Raw genomic sequence first — 14,855 nt, forward strand, 5'->3', positions numbered from 1 at the left:
CTTGACAGGGGAAGGATTGGACCGGCCGCACGATCCCCTGGGTCCCTCCGGTAAGCTCTCGCGTGTCCCTCCGTGCAGGGACAGGAAAAACACTGAGGGAAAGGGGGTGGGACATGGCCTTTTAACCTCTCGTGTGCTTTCCTGTCCCTGTAAGGAGGAGGAGGACGTCCTCCATAGTGCTGTCAGGTGGACGTCCTGGAAAACGGAAGTGTAAAACAGGCCTTAATTGTTCAACGGGCCCATAACAAGAAGGCCAAAAGGAGAAATGTAACAATGTTCAACTTAGTTTTGGAAGAACATCTTGGACATCAATATGAACCTATCAAATTTCATCTGAAAACGCCAAGACTGACTTTGGCTGAGGGACACATTTGAAGGCTCTCTAGGTGTATACTTCTGGCAGAAGGCTGGAAATTATGTCTGTACATTGGGATACTTTGACAATTGTGCTTCTCTGTACAGAAAAGTGTAGACTACTGCTTTAAATATTACAACTGCTATGGGCTACCTTCACTCTTATTAGACATGTTCTACAGAGACCCACTTTTGGAACTGCTGCAGGTTCCAGCAGTCAGACCCCTTGATCATATTGACGGGAACTTAATTTCTTAAAGAATAAATGTTTATCCCAGCCGACCACCACCTGTTTCATACAAAGATACACACCCACATTGTGAAGGGTTCTTTGTTAAGCAGGAAGATCTGTAACACTGCCTCCACCCCAACCTTTGCTCGACAAAATAACCCAGTCATGACCACGTTTCTGTAAGCAGTATAATTCAGGTTACACATATACATGACCTGTGAACTTTCTAGTCCTGCAGCCTGCCATTGGATTAGCTATAGAGATCTAGTAGAAGAATTAACTAGGTATTTAATCATTCTAGCAGACAGGTCACCCTATAAAAGTTGCTGATGTGTCCTATATAAGGTAGTTGGATGATAAAGTGTGAAAGCCACAGCTGCATTTCTATTCCATTCCAATGCATTATATTCTTAGTTTGTGAGGCATGTGGAAACACAATTTAAAAATGTCCTATACTTTAACTACTTACCATGACGTAGTGCCTCTGCATCTCAGATTTCTCACTGGCCAACTTGTCACATTCCAGTTTAAGGCTGAAATGCAGAAAGGATCTGTTAGGAGAGGATCAGCAGGCTGATGTGTCCCATTGGTGTTGTGAGTGCTGCATGCTGACATTTATCTAGAATGTCACACCAGCCTAACCTATGATTGAAAAATTGTTGCCGACCCTTCAAGAAGGTATTATATAGCGATCTAAAGGGGGGCAGGCACACCGTAAGGCTGTGTGCCCACGTTGCGTTTTTGTAAGCGTTTCCCCAGCGTTTGTGCTGGATCAGACGCTGCAGAAACGCTTACAAGATGTTTCCAATTAATTTGCATGCATTATTGGCTTTTTGTGCCAATGTATGCGCTTTTAACCGCTCAGGAATCGCTTAGCGGCTAAAAACGCAGCATGCTCATTAATTTCCGCATAGCTGATCGCTTTTAGCATTCCCCCAATGTACCCAGAAAACGCGTGGCAAAAACCAAGCAAGAATCGCGCGGAAAAAGACACGCGTTTTCTGGGAAAGGGGATGCGATTCCTGAGCGTTTAAAAATGCTAGCGTGTGAACATAGCCTAATAGTCACAGGCTGCCCAGCCACAAGACACCATCTAGTCTTGTTTTTGCTAGCACAATCCAACAATACCCACTTTTGAGGATGGGAATGATTAAGTTTAAGGCATGTTTCAAGCAAGCATATAATATATGCATTTTTTTTTTTTATTGCAGCCATATTACGGTGGAGCTCATCTACACTTGTGGGAGACTGGATTAAAGGAAATAGGGAATATACCACCTGATTCGCACTATCCAAATCATGGTCAGCATGAATTAGCCTTGTTGCACAATTGTAGCCAAGTATATTTTCCTCAAACTCTCCAACGATTCAGAGAAAATATACTTTAAAGATTTGGCCGCAAGCATAGCCGGAGCTATACAAGGCCAGCTCTGCTCTTGGACAGATCTTCCCAGCTCCACTGCAGATTAACTGGTCTCCTCTAGCAGCGTTGGGAAAAGCCAGCAGCGTCTCCGGCTATGGTCCTCGGACGGATCTTTAAAGCATATTTTTCTGAAATGCCGTAGTGGTTCAGAGGAAAATATACATGGTTGCAATTGTGTAGCCAGGTTCTGATTCATGCTGCCCGTGGATTGAATCAGATGACAATTATTATGTTTTATTATTATTATAGCGCCATTAATTCCATGGCGCTATGCATGTGAGGAGGGATATACATAATACATACAAGTACAGTAATCTTAAACAATACAAGTCACGACTGGTACAGGATGAAAGAGGACCCTGCCCGCGAGGGCTCACAATCTACAACGGGATGGGTGAGGATACAGTAGGCGAGGGTAGAGCTGGTCATGCAGCGGTTTGGTGGATCGGTGGTTGCTGCAAGTTGTAGGCTTGTTGGAAGAGGTAGGTCTTCAAATTCTTTTTGAAGGTTTCCATGGTAGGCGAGAGTCTGATATGTTGTGGTAGAGAGTTCCAGAGTAGAGGGGATGCGTGGGAGAAATCTTGCATGCGATTGTGGGAAGAGGAGATAAGAGGGAGTACAGAAGGAGATCTAGTGAGGATCGGAGGTTTCATGCAGGTAAGTACCGGGAGACTAGGTCACAGATGTACGGAGGACTCAGGTTGTGGATGGCTTTGTATGTCATGGTTAGGGTTTTGAACTGGAGTCTTTGGGTAATGGGGAGCCAGTGCAGGGATTGACAGAGGGGAGAGGCCGGGGGACAGGTGGATTAGTCGGGCAGCAGAGTTAAGAATAGATTGGAGGGGTGCGAGAGTGTTAGAGGGGAGGCCACAGAGCAGGAGGTTGCAGTAGTCAAGGCAGGAGATGAGGGCATGGACTAGGGTTTTTGCAGATTCTTGGTTGAGGAATGTACGGATCCGTGAAATTAAGGCTACGTGCACACGCTGCGGATTCTGCTGCGGATCCACAGTGGATTTGGCCTCTGCAGATCCGCAGCAGTTCCGCAGTGTACAGTACAATGCAAGTCTATGGGATTTACAATCCGCTGTGCACATGCTGCGTTTTTTTCACTGCGGAAAAGCTGTGGTTTGAAATCCGCAGAAAGAATTGACATGTCAATTCTTTCTACGGATTCCGCTGCGGTTTGACACCTATTCCATTGTCCAGGTGTCAAACAGCAGGTTTCACCAGCGGATCCGCACGGAAAAATCCGCTGGTGAATCCGCAGCGTGTGCACATAGCCTTACCCTTTTTGTTGATACAGTGCAACAAGCACAAAGCTTTGTTCACTATTACAACACTAAAGCTTCATTCATTGACAGGAAAAAGTGCCATGAAAAGGGTAATCAAAACAAAGTGTGTGTTAGTAAAGACAATACGAAAACAAATGAGAAGTTATCAAGAATGGACAATGTCACTGAAACACACTGAATCTCTTGAAAAGTCCTGAATATTTGACGTCCCTGAAATCTAAACATATCCACTCACAGCTCTGTGGAAGATCAATAGAGAAGTAGCGGAGGCAAGCTGCAGTCACAGATGCATAGCATAGTTCCTTACAGTAGCTGAGCCCTGGCTGCGGGCCAGGATTTAGGTGAACAGACAACTGTCTGTGGGAAGTGCACTGGAGGAAGGTGCAAGCTGGCTGCCAAGCAGGACTGTGGGGACTAGTGAGCATGCGGGCAGAATGGCGCACTCACACATGCATTGGACTGGAGGTCGCCGCACACTAAGGGGGCTAGAAAAGAGTCACACAGATTAGCTATGTTCCTTGTCCTACCTGTGATACTGTGCCTGCAGCAACTGGAACTCGTCTTTAATGCGATCACAGGAATCTGACGTTGTGAACTTCAGCTGCTGGGGAAGGTGAGACGAGCCCTGGGAATGAGAGCGGAGGCATCCAATAAGGATTTATAGAGATGGACAGCATTGCTACCTATGAGCACTATCACCTCGCACCATGCGGCACAATTAAAGGTCCAGGTACACGACGCGATCACTACCGTCCCCTACAGAACGATGATCGGCGCACCGTGGACTGCTGGCAGACTATGTACAGATATTCTGGAATATTGTAATACCTCACCAAATCCACAATCCCAATAGACACTGAACTGTTCTGTGCCCATTGAATCCGTACCATGTGAATTTAGGCTGCAGATTTCACCTTTGGAAAGAGTGGAAGAGTTAACTCAACAGCACAATCCACTTACTCATGGACTTGGACTTAATTCTGCACAATTTCCAGATGGACCCACTGTCCGTACAAATGAATAGGTGCAGAGATTTTTTTTTTTTTTATGATAAAGGGAATACGCTCCAAGATTCTCCTAAAAATGGGAAATCATCTCGCCTGTTCATATGTTCAGTTTTCAGGGTGCTTTTTTCTGAAGAGGTTTTAGAAAAATACTCCTGGTGTAGAAGGAAAGGGGCAGAAATAGAAAAAAAACCCTCTGCATGCACGTACTGATATTCAATAAGTTATCAGATTTCACCTGTAATTCACGGCCTTTTAAGAGGAATTGCATAAATAACCAGTCCCTAATTTTTTTTTTGTTAACCCAAAGTCACCGCCTTATGAATAAATGTACAATAAGCATAAAGGCGCTATAAGCTTAGCATCATTCTTTTGGGGGTCAATATGTCTGACAGTATTCTCTGCATGCATCTAGAGGACAAACCCACCTCGTGTGCCACTACCATTAAAGGGGCAAGGTAGACGTTCCCGCTAGTAGAGAGCAATCGCCGTGTGAGCGAGATACGTGCAAGAATTAAAGGGAATAAAGCCAACAGTTCAGTAGGAACGACAATGTATCTAGATGGGGTCAGACACATCCATAAAGCGCTACACTAAGGTTTTGGTTTTTAAAGTGAATATGTTCTGCCTAGGGGGTATGGGATTGGGACACAGGTTTCGGTTGCCTCCCCATACACCGGATATTACAGGAATACCTGATCATTACACTGCCATGGGCATAACAGAGGCCTTGTACACCAGGCAAAGCCTGCCCAGCAAGCAATCAGCGGGAGGACGTGTACACGTCCCAGAAGAGCGTTTAACGGGTCTGAAGAATATCCAGCAGATTTCCTCATGCCGATACCATAACGAAGACGCGGGTCACCGCGAGGTAATCGGAAAATAACGCACCCTTATGGGAGCATGTCAAGACACGGCCATATAGAAATCCTACAACGAGGAGGTGGCTGGTCGTGCAAGAACATCAGCTATGGAAAGAACATGGAGGAACTTACAAGCATGGCAGACATAGGCTCTGCAGCCTCAGCAGGAGGAGCAGCTCCCCACTGTAACATGGTGGGGATGTACACACACACACACACACACACACACACACATACACGGGCCTGTCCTCACCGAGTGGCGGCTGCTGCTTTGAGGAAACATCATGTCCCACTCTGGCCCCGGTCTGTGTTGATCTCGCACCCAGTGTCAGTGCCGCCAGCACCAGCCTCTCCTGCCGGTCTGCCAAGGATCAATGCCCTCAGCCCTGGCCTTGAGGCTTAGTCACCCTTTGTCTCCCACTCGTTTACCCGTCCACCGGTCGGTTTCCTCCTAGCCCCGATGCTTTGCCCCGCGCTTTCACCCGGTTCACCCCCTCCCCTCAGGCCCCGGCCTGTCCCAGCTCTGCGCCTCGATCCCAGCTCTCAATCTAATCAGGATCCTTTTGTTTAATGGCGGCTGCGGCTGAATGGTTCTTTGGCGCCCTCTGCAGGCCAGCAGCGGAAATGTCATGCTTGCGCCTCCTGCCTTCCCACGAATGGCTGAGGCAATATGGTGACCTGTGTGCACGTGGGGCTGTCACGGCCCACACACTCACCCGTTCTCGGCTCCGCGGCCATTTGGGGGCACCTCTTATAGGCTCGGCACATGACAATTATTTTTGGTTAGCCTATGTGGTGGTTTTTATTGTTACTGTGTAGAAAATGGGCGAGTGGATTTGTAACTAATCAAATTCAAAGCTAATTTCACAAAATTTTCTTTATTTCTTGCTTCAACTCAGCAAAAGAGTTTTTTAAAATAAAACTTTATATAGTCACTTGTCTTAGGCCTGCCCCTCGCCCGTCTTTAGGCTATGTGCCCAGGTATGCAGAAAATTCCTGACTGAAAACCGGACTCCTTCCCAGAAAACGCGCGTTTTTTTCCGCCTTTTTTCCGCGCGTCCCCAGTCTCATAGAAAATAGCTAGAAATGCGGATTCTTCCGCAAAATTAATGAGCATGCTGCGTATTTTACCACGATGCGTTTTTTTCACGGAAAAAACGCATCAATATGCACAAAAAGTGCGGGATTCATTAAAATGAATGGGATGCTTCTTTTAAGTGTTTTTGCCAGTAAAAACGCTTGAAAAACACGAAAAAAAAATGCTTCCGTGTGCACACAGCCTCAATGTGCGTGGACCCCGGTGCGTGAGGAGCTCAGGGAGCGCTGTGGGAGCAGGACAGAGGAGCATGGTCTTTTATGGTTCTTGACACTGAGGCTATGTGCCCACGTACGCAGAAAATTCCTGACTAAAAACCGGACTCCTTCCCAGAAAACGCGTGGTTTTTTTCCGCAGTTTGTGCACGTTTTTTATGCGTTTTTTTCCGGAGCATCCCCAGTCTCATAGAATATAGTTAGAAATGCGAATTTTTCAGCAAAATTAATGAGCATGCTGCGTTTTTTACCGCAATGCGTTTTTTTCGCGGAAAAACTGCATCAATATGCACAATAGGTGCAAAATTCTTTAAAATGAATGGGATGCTTCTTGTAAGCGATTTTTAAGCTTTTTCGCTGGTAAAAACGCTTAAAAAAAAGGCGAAAAAAATGCTTACATGTGCACACACCCTAAGGGTATGTTCCCATGTTCAGGAATGGCTGTGGGTCTGGCGCTGTGTATTTATGTGACAGCATTGTGGATGGGATTTCTAGAAAACCCATGTCCACTATGCATGCACAGACGCCGTGGATCACCCGCGGACACTGATATGCGATGCGTCTCTCCAGACCGCAGCATGTCACTTTCTCTCTGGGAGGCGCTAGTCTCCACAACAGAAATTGCACCAATAGAATGTACTTGATGCGGTGAATCCGCACGGTTCGGTGATCACATGTGGATTTACCTGCGTTCAATAAAATAAAACACTGCGACTTCCGGATCGTGTGCACGTACCCATAGACTTGCATTAACGAGGAAAATCCGCATGTGTAAAAAATGTAAATGTCTGCCAATATGCCTAATTGGTGCAGACATTCTGCAGCATCAAAACCGCAGCAGGTCTTGAATGTGGGATCATACCCTAAGGGCAGTTTCACACGTCAGTGTCTCCGGTACGTGTAGTGACAGTTTTCTCACGTAGCGGAGACACTGGCACACGTAGACACATTCTCATGAATGGGTCTATGCAGATGTCAGCGTGTTTTCACGGACCGTGTGTCTGTGTGCAAAATACGCTGACATGTCCGTTTTTGTGTGACAGCACGGATCATACCATACAAGTCAATGGGTCCATGTAAACACGTACCGCACACGGATGCTGTCCGTGTGCTGTCCGTGTGCGTTTTTAAAAGTCAAAGGGTTAACATTCAAAATAATTTTTCAAAAACACGGATGGTACACACGGACATACGGATAGCACGCGGATGTCACACGGATGGCATACGTATGCACACGGACACGGATAGCTCCGGTACCGGAATTATCTGGACTTGTGAAACTGCCCTAAGGCTGTGTGCCCACGTTGCATTTTTTAAGCGTTTTTGATGCGTTTTTTGGGGTCAAACCGCATCAAAAACGCTTAAAAGAAGCATCCCATTCATTTTAATGCATTTTGGCCTTTTTGTGCCAATGGATGCGTTTTTTACCGCTAAGGAAATGCTTAGCTGTAAAAAACGTAACATGTTCATTAATTTCCGCTTAGGTCCGCGTTTTTGGCTATTTCCTATAGTCCATAAAGACGCGCGGAAAAAAACGCATCAAAACGAAAAAACGTGCGTTTTCTGAGAATGAGACCTGTTTCCTGAGCGTTTAAAAACGCTAACGTGGGCACATAGCCTAAACCTCCCATGCATTTATTATCTCTTGGGGTCTGGAAAAAAACGTCTTTTCAGGGCACTTTCCTTTCACACCGAACTACATTTTTTAACTAATTCAGGCTCATTGAAATCAAAACAAATTTTTAAAAAACTCATCTCTATCAGTTCTACATCATTTGTAGAGGCCCTGTAAGTGATTTTTGGGAACAAAATTATGTTGCGCTATTATTTTTGGAGGACTAATTAGTTTAGCCTTATTATTTCCGCACTGTAGTTTTAGGGTCACTGGATCGTACAGCAGGACGGGGTGATATGATATGGCCGGGGTCACACAAATTTGATCTGAGTGTTAGCAATATGTGATTCGATTTTCCCAGATGAGTGAATTGGAACACACCGAGGAGCAGATGGAGAACTAAATTTCTCCATTCTGTGAGTTCACTGAAATCGGACTGCACTCTGACGTTATCTGAGTGCACGCTGATGTTTTTCACGCACCCATAGACTTGAATGGCATAGTGTCTTCTGATTGTAGAGTGAAATCAATCATTTCACGTACAGATTTTGTCCGTGAAATAAAATATATCTCAGATTACACTGGCTTAAGGCAGTATGATTCCATCATGGAGTACAGGTATCATCTGCTCCTTGCATAGTGGGATTATCTGGTAACTATGTTGGCTTATATTTTGGGGGATGAGTTGTAGCTTGGAGTGACACTATTCATTTTACCATATAATTTGCTGAAAATTTCAAAAACAGCCCACTGCCCTATCACGGTTAGCCACTCAGAGGCTCATCAACTCTTTATAGCCTTGGGCCGGCGTCACACTACCGTAGAATACGGGCGAGTGCTATGCGAGAGAACATCTCATAGCACTCGGCCCAGTTACTCTATGGGGCCACTCACATCACCATTGTTTTCTCACGCGTATTCAAAGTGTGTGTAAAATCGCAGCATACTGCGACTGTACGCGTATATCGTCCGAGACTCGCCCGTGCAAGCCTATGGGTGCAGGAAAAACCTTGGACGCCATCCGTTTAGCTTGCGACAAATACGCACACATTTTCCTCATTTCAGCCCATTGAGCAATTTAATTCAATAGGGAAAATCAATGAGAAATGTAAAGCCATACATATGTCATAAGGATGTCACACGGATACACTGGTGCGAGAAAATAGCATCATCGCATTAGAAATGCATTGCACACGGATGACCATATGGAGAACACTCATGTGACTCTCGGCACGGATGTTCAGACTGATTTTTCACACATTTAGGCTATGTGCACACGATGGGATTTGTTGCATTTCCACAGCGGTTTTTTCCACACAGAAATGCTCCAAAAACGTAATGGATTACTAAAGCAAGGTTAATCAATGACAATCCTGAAGTGTTGTGCACATTATCCGGAAATTTCCGTCCTTATTTGCAGCGTTTTATTTTCTGCAGCATGTCAATCCTTTTTGCAAATCTGCAGCGCTTTTCACCCATTGATTTCCACTGAGTCAGTCAAAGCTGTAGCAAAAACGCGGATGTTAAAAGGTTTGTGGATTTGCTGCGTATTTGCTGCCATAAACGCTGCGGAATTGTCAAAGGAAATGATGTCAGAAGGAGGAAGAGTGTGCGGGCGGAGAATATGTGCGTGTCTTTCTGTGTTTGCAGGTGTGCGTCTGTGTCTGCATGTGTCTGCGGGTGTTTGTGTGTGTCTGTGTCTGCATGTGTCTGCGTCTGTCTGTGTCTTTCTGCGTCTGTCTGCGGGTGTCTGTGTGTGTGTACATGCAACAAACAGCACATTTGGATTGCACTTAGGCGTCATCTGATGGGACTACTACTCCCATCCGGCTATGTCTGCTGTCACATATAACAGAGGCAGCATGAGCCGATGATGCGAGAATAGTCTCATCATCTGGTGCCTGAGTTGAATTGTAAAAAAAAATCCAAACAGTGACATAGTCACATACAATATACTGTACATACTCACCACACACCTAATCCCCGATGCCCGTGTCTCCTGTAATCAATCAAAAATAATAAACCAACATACTCCCTGTCTGCCGTAGTCCATTTAATACCAAGTGTCCCATGTCGATGTCACCTGGCCGATGTTGATGTCACCCGGAGGTAATCGCTCCCGCAGTGTATCACTGAGTGGCTGTGAGAGTTCTCCGAAGTACATCAGCTGATCAGCTCCAGTGCTCTCACTTACGGCACCGCTGTGTGAGAAAGTTCTCACACAAGCGGTAGTGCCGTAAGTGAGCGCACCGGAGCTGACGAACTCCAGTGAACTCTCACGGCAGCGCAGTGATACACTGTGGGAGGGATTACCTCATGTCAGTGTATCACTGGAGGACAGGTAGAGCAGTCACAACTCCCGATGTGACTGTTCTACACGTGAGGTCGCCATGGGACACTTGGTATTAAATGGACTACGTCGGACAGGATAGTATTATATGTTGGTTTATTATTTTTTGATTGTTTACAGGAGACGAGGGCATCAGGGATTAGGAGTTCAGTAAGTATGGTAATATAGAATCAATAAAGGAGTCTGTGTGATTATTTCAAATAAAAGACTTTATTCTGGCTGTGTCTTTACCATATAACTATAGGATAAGTAATGGATGGGTGTCTTATAGATGCCTCTCCATCACTAACCTGTGGGCTTGATGTCGGGTGACAACACAAAGGTGACATCATCCCCACAAATATGAACCCCACTTGCCACTGCTACAGGGCAAGTGGGAAGAGCAAAGCTAAGTGCCAGAATTGGTGCATCTGTAAGATGCGCCATTTCTGGGGGGCTGAGAGCTGATGTTTTTAACCTGGGGGTGTGCCAATATACATGGCCCCTACCCAGGCTATTAATATCAGCCTGCAGCTCTCTGCCTAACCTTTGCTGGTTCGATTTCATAGGAGAACCCCATGTCAATATTTTTCTGGGGTTCCCATGTAAACTAGCCAGTAAAGGCTAAGCAAATATCTGTGAGCTGATATTAATAGCCTGGGAACCTTTATGGCTATTTTGGCTCCTTCCCAGAAATATAACATCATCCTTCAGCCGTCAGCTTTCCCTCTGCTGGTTATGAAAATTATGTGGGAACCTACGCAATTTTTTTTTAATTTATTTTTGAAAAATAAACATATTGCATTTCACGCAGATTTCTGACAGGTGCTGTTTTGTTACAGCATATGTGGTTAATTATGTTAATGCTCCTACATAGGCTGGTGTGTAGTGTGTGTCTTTATTTAACTCTTTATGTACCGTTTTATTAATGAGGGTATCTGGCTGACACCTCTTCATTACTAAACCTCGGGTTTGGTATTACATATATATATACTAGCTGAAGAGTCCGGCGTTGCCTGGGCATAGTAACCAACTGTGGTTAGTTATAATAAATTATAATGATTATATTGCACATAAAAACATTTCACATCATATAGTCAACACTACAGATTTGCAACACAAATTAACTAAACGATTACCCAAGTATTGATAGTATTTTATTTTCAACTCAGTCAAGAGCCTTTTGATAAACAACATGTTTATTTTTTCCTTTCGGTGCAAAGATGAACAGATTTTTGGCAGTTCCAACTCTTGAACAGATCACATAAAGTTGACCGTGAGAAAAGCATGGAGATTGCAAATCGATCCCTACTACTTAAATCGATCCCTACTACTTTCAAGAACTGTCCCTGAGCATTGTTAATGGACATTGCAAATAGCAGTTGAACTGGAAACTGGAGTCGTTTAACCCCTTAACCCCCAAGGGTGGTTTGCACGTTCATGACCGGGCCAATTTTTACAATTCTGACCACTGTCCCTTTATGAGGTAATAACTCTGAAATGCTTCCATGGATCCTGGTGATTCTGACACTGTTTTCTCGTGACATATTGTACTTCATGTTAGTGGTAAAATTTCATTCAAATAACTTGCGTTTATTTGTGAAAAAAACGGAAATTTGGCGAAAATTTTGAAAATTTTGCAATTTTCCAACTTTGAATTTTTATGCCCTTAAATCACAGAGATACAGCACACAAAAAAACTTAATAAGTAAAATTTAACATATGTTTACTTTACATCAGCACAATTTTGGAACCAAAATTTTTTTTTGTTAGGAAGTTATAAGGGTTAAAAGTTGACCAGCGATTTCTCATTTTTACAACACCATTTTATTTTTACGGACCACATCACATTTGAAGTCACCTTGAGGGGTCTATATGATAGAAAATGCCCAAAAGTGACACCATTCTAAAAACTGCACCCCTCAAGGTGCTCAAAACCACATTCAAGAAGTTTAATAACCCTTTAGGTGCTTCACAGGAATTTTTTGAATGTTTAAAAAGAAATGAACATTTAACTTTTTTTCACAAAAAAATTATTTCAGGTCCAATTTTTTTTATTTTACCAAAGGTAACAGGAGAAATTGGACTTCAAAAGTTATTGTGCAATTTCTCCTGAGTACGCTGATACCTGATATGTGGGGGGGAACCACGGTTTCGGCGCATGGGAGAGCTCTGTAGGGAAATAGCGCCGTTTGACTTTTTCAATGCAAAATTTGCTGGAATTCAGATCGGACGCCATGTCACGTTTGGAGAGCCCCTGATGTCCCTAAACAATGGAAACCCCCCACAAATAGCAACATTTTGGAAATTAGACCCCCCAAGGAACTTATCTAGATGTGTGGTGAGCATTTTGAACCCCCAAGAGCTTCACAGACGTTTATAACGCCCGGGCGTGAAAATAAAAAAAATCATATTTTTTCCACAAACATGATCTTTTAGTCCCCAATTTTTTTTATACTTCCAAGGGTAACAGGAGAAATTGGACCACAAAAGTTGTTGTCCAATTTGTTCTGAGTACGCTGATACCCCATATGTGGGAGAAAACTACTGTATGGGCACACATCGGGGCTCGGAAGGGAAGTAGTGACGTTTTGGAATGCAGACTTTGATGGAAGGGTCTGCGGGTGTCATGTTGCCTTTGGAGAGCCCCTGATGTACCTAAACACTGGAAACCCCACACAAGTGACCGCATTTTGGAAACTATACCCCTTAAGGAACTTATCTAGATGTGTAAGAGCACTTTGAACTCCCAAGGGCTTCACAGAAGTTTATAACGCCTGGGCGTGAAAATAAAAAAATCATATTTTTTCCACAAACATGATCTTTTAGTCCCCGATTTTTTTATTTTCCTAAGGGTAACAGGAGAAATTGGACCCCAAAAGTTGTTGTCCAATTTGTCCTGAGTACGCTGATACCCCATATGTGGGAGAAAACTACTGTATGGGTACACGTCGGGTCTCGGAAGGGAAGTAGTGACATTTTGGAATGCAGACTTTGATGGAATGGTCTGCGGGTGTCATGTTGCCTTTGGAGAGCCCCTAATGTACCTAAACAGTGGAAACCCTCCACAAATGACCCCATTTTGGAAATTAGACCCCCATGGAACTTATCTAGATGTGTAGTGAGCACTTTGAACCCCCAAGTGCTTCACAGAAGTTTATAAAGCCCGGGCGTGAAAATAAAAAAATCATATTTTTTTCCACAAAAATGAAGTTTTTGCCCCCAATTTTTTATTTTCCTAAGGGTAGCAGGAGAAATTGGACCCCAAAAGTTGTTTTGCATTTTGTCCTGAGTAGGCTGATACCCCATATGTGGGGGGTAAAACACTGTTTGGGCGTAAAGCAGAGGAAGGAGCACCGTTTGACTTTTTCAACGCAGAATTGGCTGGAATTGAGATCAGACACCATGCTGTGTTTGGAGAGCACCTGATGTGCCTAAACAGTGGAAACCCCCCAATTCTAACTCCAACCCTAACCCCAACACACCCCTAACCCTAATCTCAGCTCTAACCCTAGCCCTAACCCTAACCCTAGCCCTAGACCTAACCCTAATGGGAAAATGGAAATAAATACATTTTTTTAATTTTATTATTTTTCCCTAACTAAGGCCTCTTTCACACTTCAGTTTTTTACAATCAGTCACAATCCGCCAGGTTTTGAAAAAAACGGATCCTCAATTTTCTTTTGAGGATCCGTTTTTTTCCCCCATTGACTTTCATTAATGTCGGATTGTGACGGATTGCCGTCCGTTGCATCCGTTTTTTTGGAGGATCCGCCAAAAGTTGCTGTCCGTCACCATCCTCAAAGATTTCAAAACGGAGCTTGCAACGTTTTTTTCTCTGGCGGATCCTCCAGACACTGATTTAACCCGAAATTCTTTCTGGGTGCCGGACGAAAAAAAAAAAATTCTTTCTCTCTCTCTCTTCATTCATTCATTCTTCATTTTGCGGATCCGTCAAAAAAAACGGACAGGTGGCATCCGTTGTCATCAGTACTAAAACGGATCCGCCATCCGTCCTTTTGGCGGACTTTGACTGATGCAAAAAACTGAAGTGTGAAAGAGGCCTTAGGGGGTGATAACGGGGGGTTTGATTTACTATATATGGCGGGTTTTTATTTTTGGCAGCTGTCACACGCTAAACGATGCTTTTTATTGTAAAAATAGTTTTTGCATCACCACATATTGAGAGCTGTTATTTTTACCATATTTTGACCCACCGAGTCATGTGAGGTCTTATTTTTTGCGGGACGAGTTGACGTTTTTATTGGTACCATTTTCGGGCACGTGACATTTTTTGATCGCTTTTTATTCCGATTTTTGGGACGCAGAATGAACAAAAACCAGCATTTCAAGAGTTTCTTTTGGGGGAGTGCGTTTACACCGTTCCTCATGCGGTAAAATTGATAAAGCGGTTTTATTCTTCGGGTCAGTT

General features: G+C 44.1%; 1 protein-coding gene across 2 annotated transcripts in view; it reads right to left on the reverse strand.

The window, feature by feature from the left end:
* The window catches only part of TLE5 (TLE family member 5, transcriptional modulator), a 29,504-nt gene extending 23,632 nt beyond the window's left edge, over positions 1–5,872 (reverse strand). Inside the window, exons 1-3 of one of the 2 annotated variants that reach the window (XM_073547475.1) lie at positions 5,422–5,872; positions 3,829–3,926; positions 1,056–1,119 (exon numbers count right to left, since the gene is read on the reverse strand). In XM_073547475.1, the coding sequence (XP_073403576.1) occupies positions 1,056–1,119; positions 3,829–3,926; positions 5,422–5,454 (195 nt within the window). In that variant the 5' untranslated portion in view covers positions 5,455–5,872. The remainder of the gene's footprint in view (positions 1–1,055; positions 1,120–3,828; positions 3,927–5,421) is intronic. The other variant, XM_073547465.1, reaches the window with a different exon arrangement.
* Between the last annotated feature and the right edge of the window lie 8,983 nt (positions 5,873–14,855).

This window comes from Dendrobates tinctorius, unplaced genomic scaffold, assembly GCF_039654945.1.
Source record: "Dendrobates tinctorius isolate UK_male_01 unplaced genomic scaffold, ASM3965494v1 ptg000011l, whole genome shotgun sequence".
Taxonomy (NCBI): domain Eukaryota; kingdom Metazoa; phylum Chordata; class Amphibia; order Anura; family Dendrobatidae; genus Dendrobates; species Dendrobates tinctorius.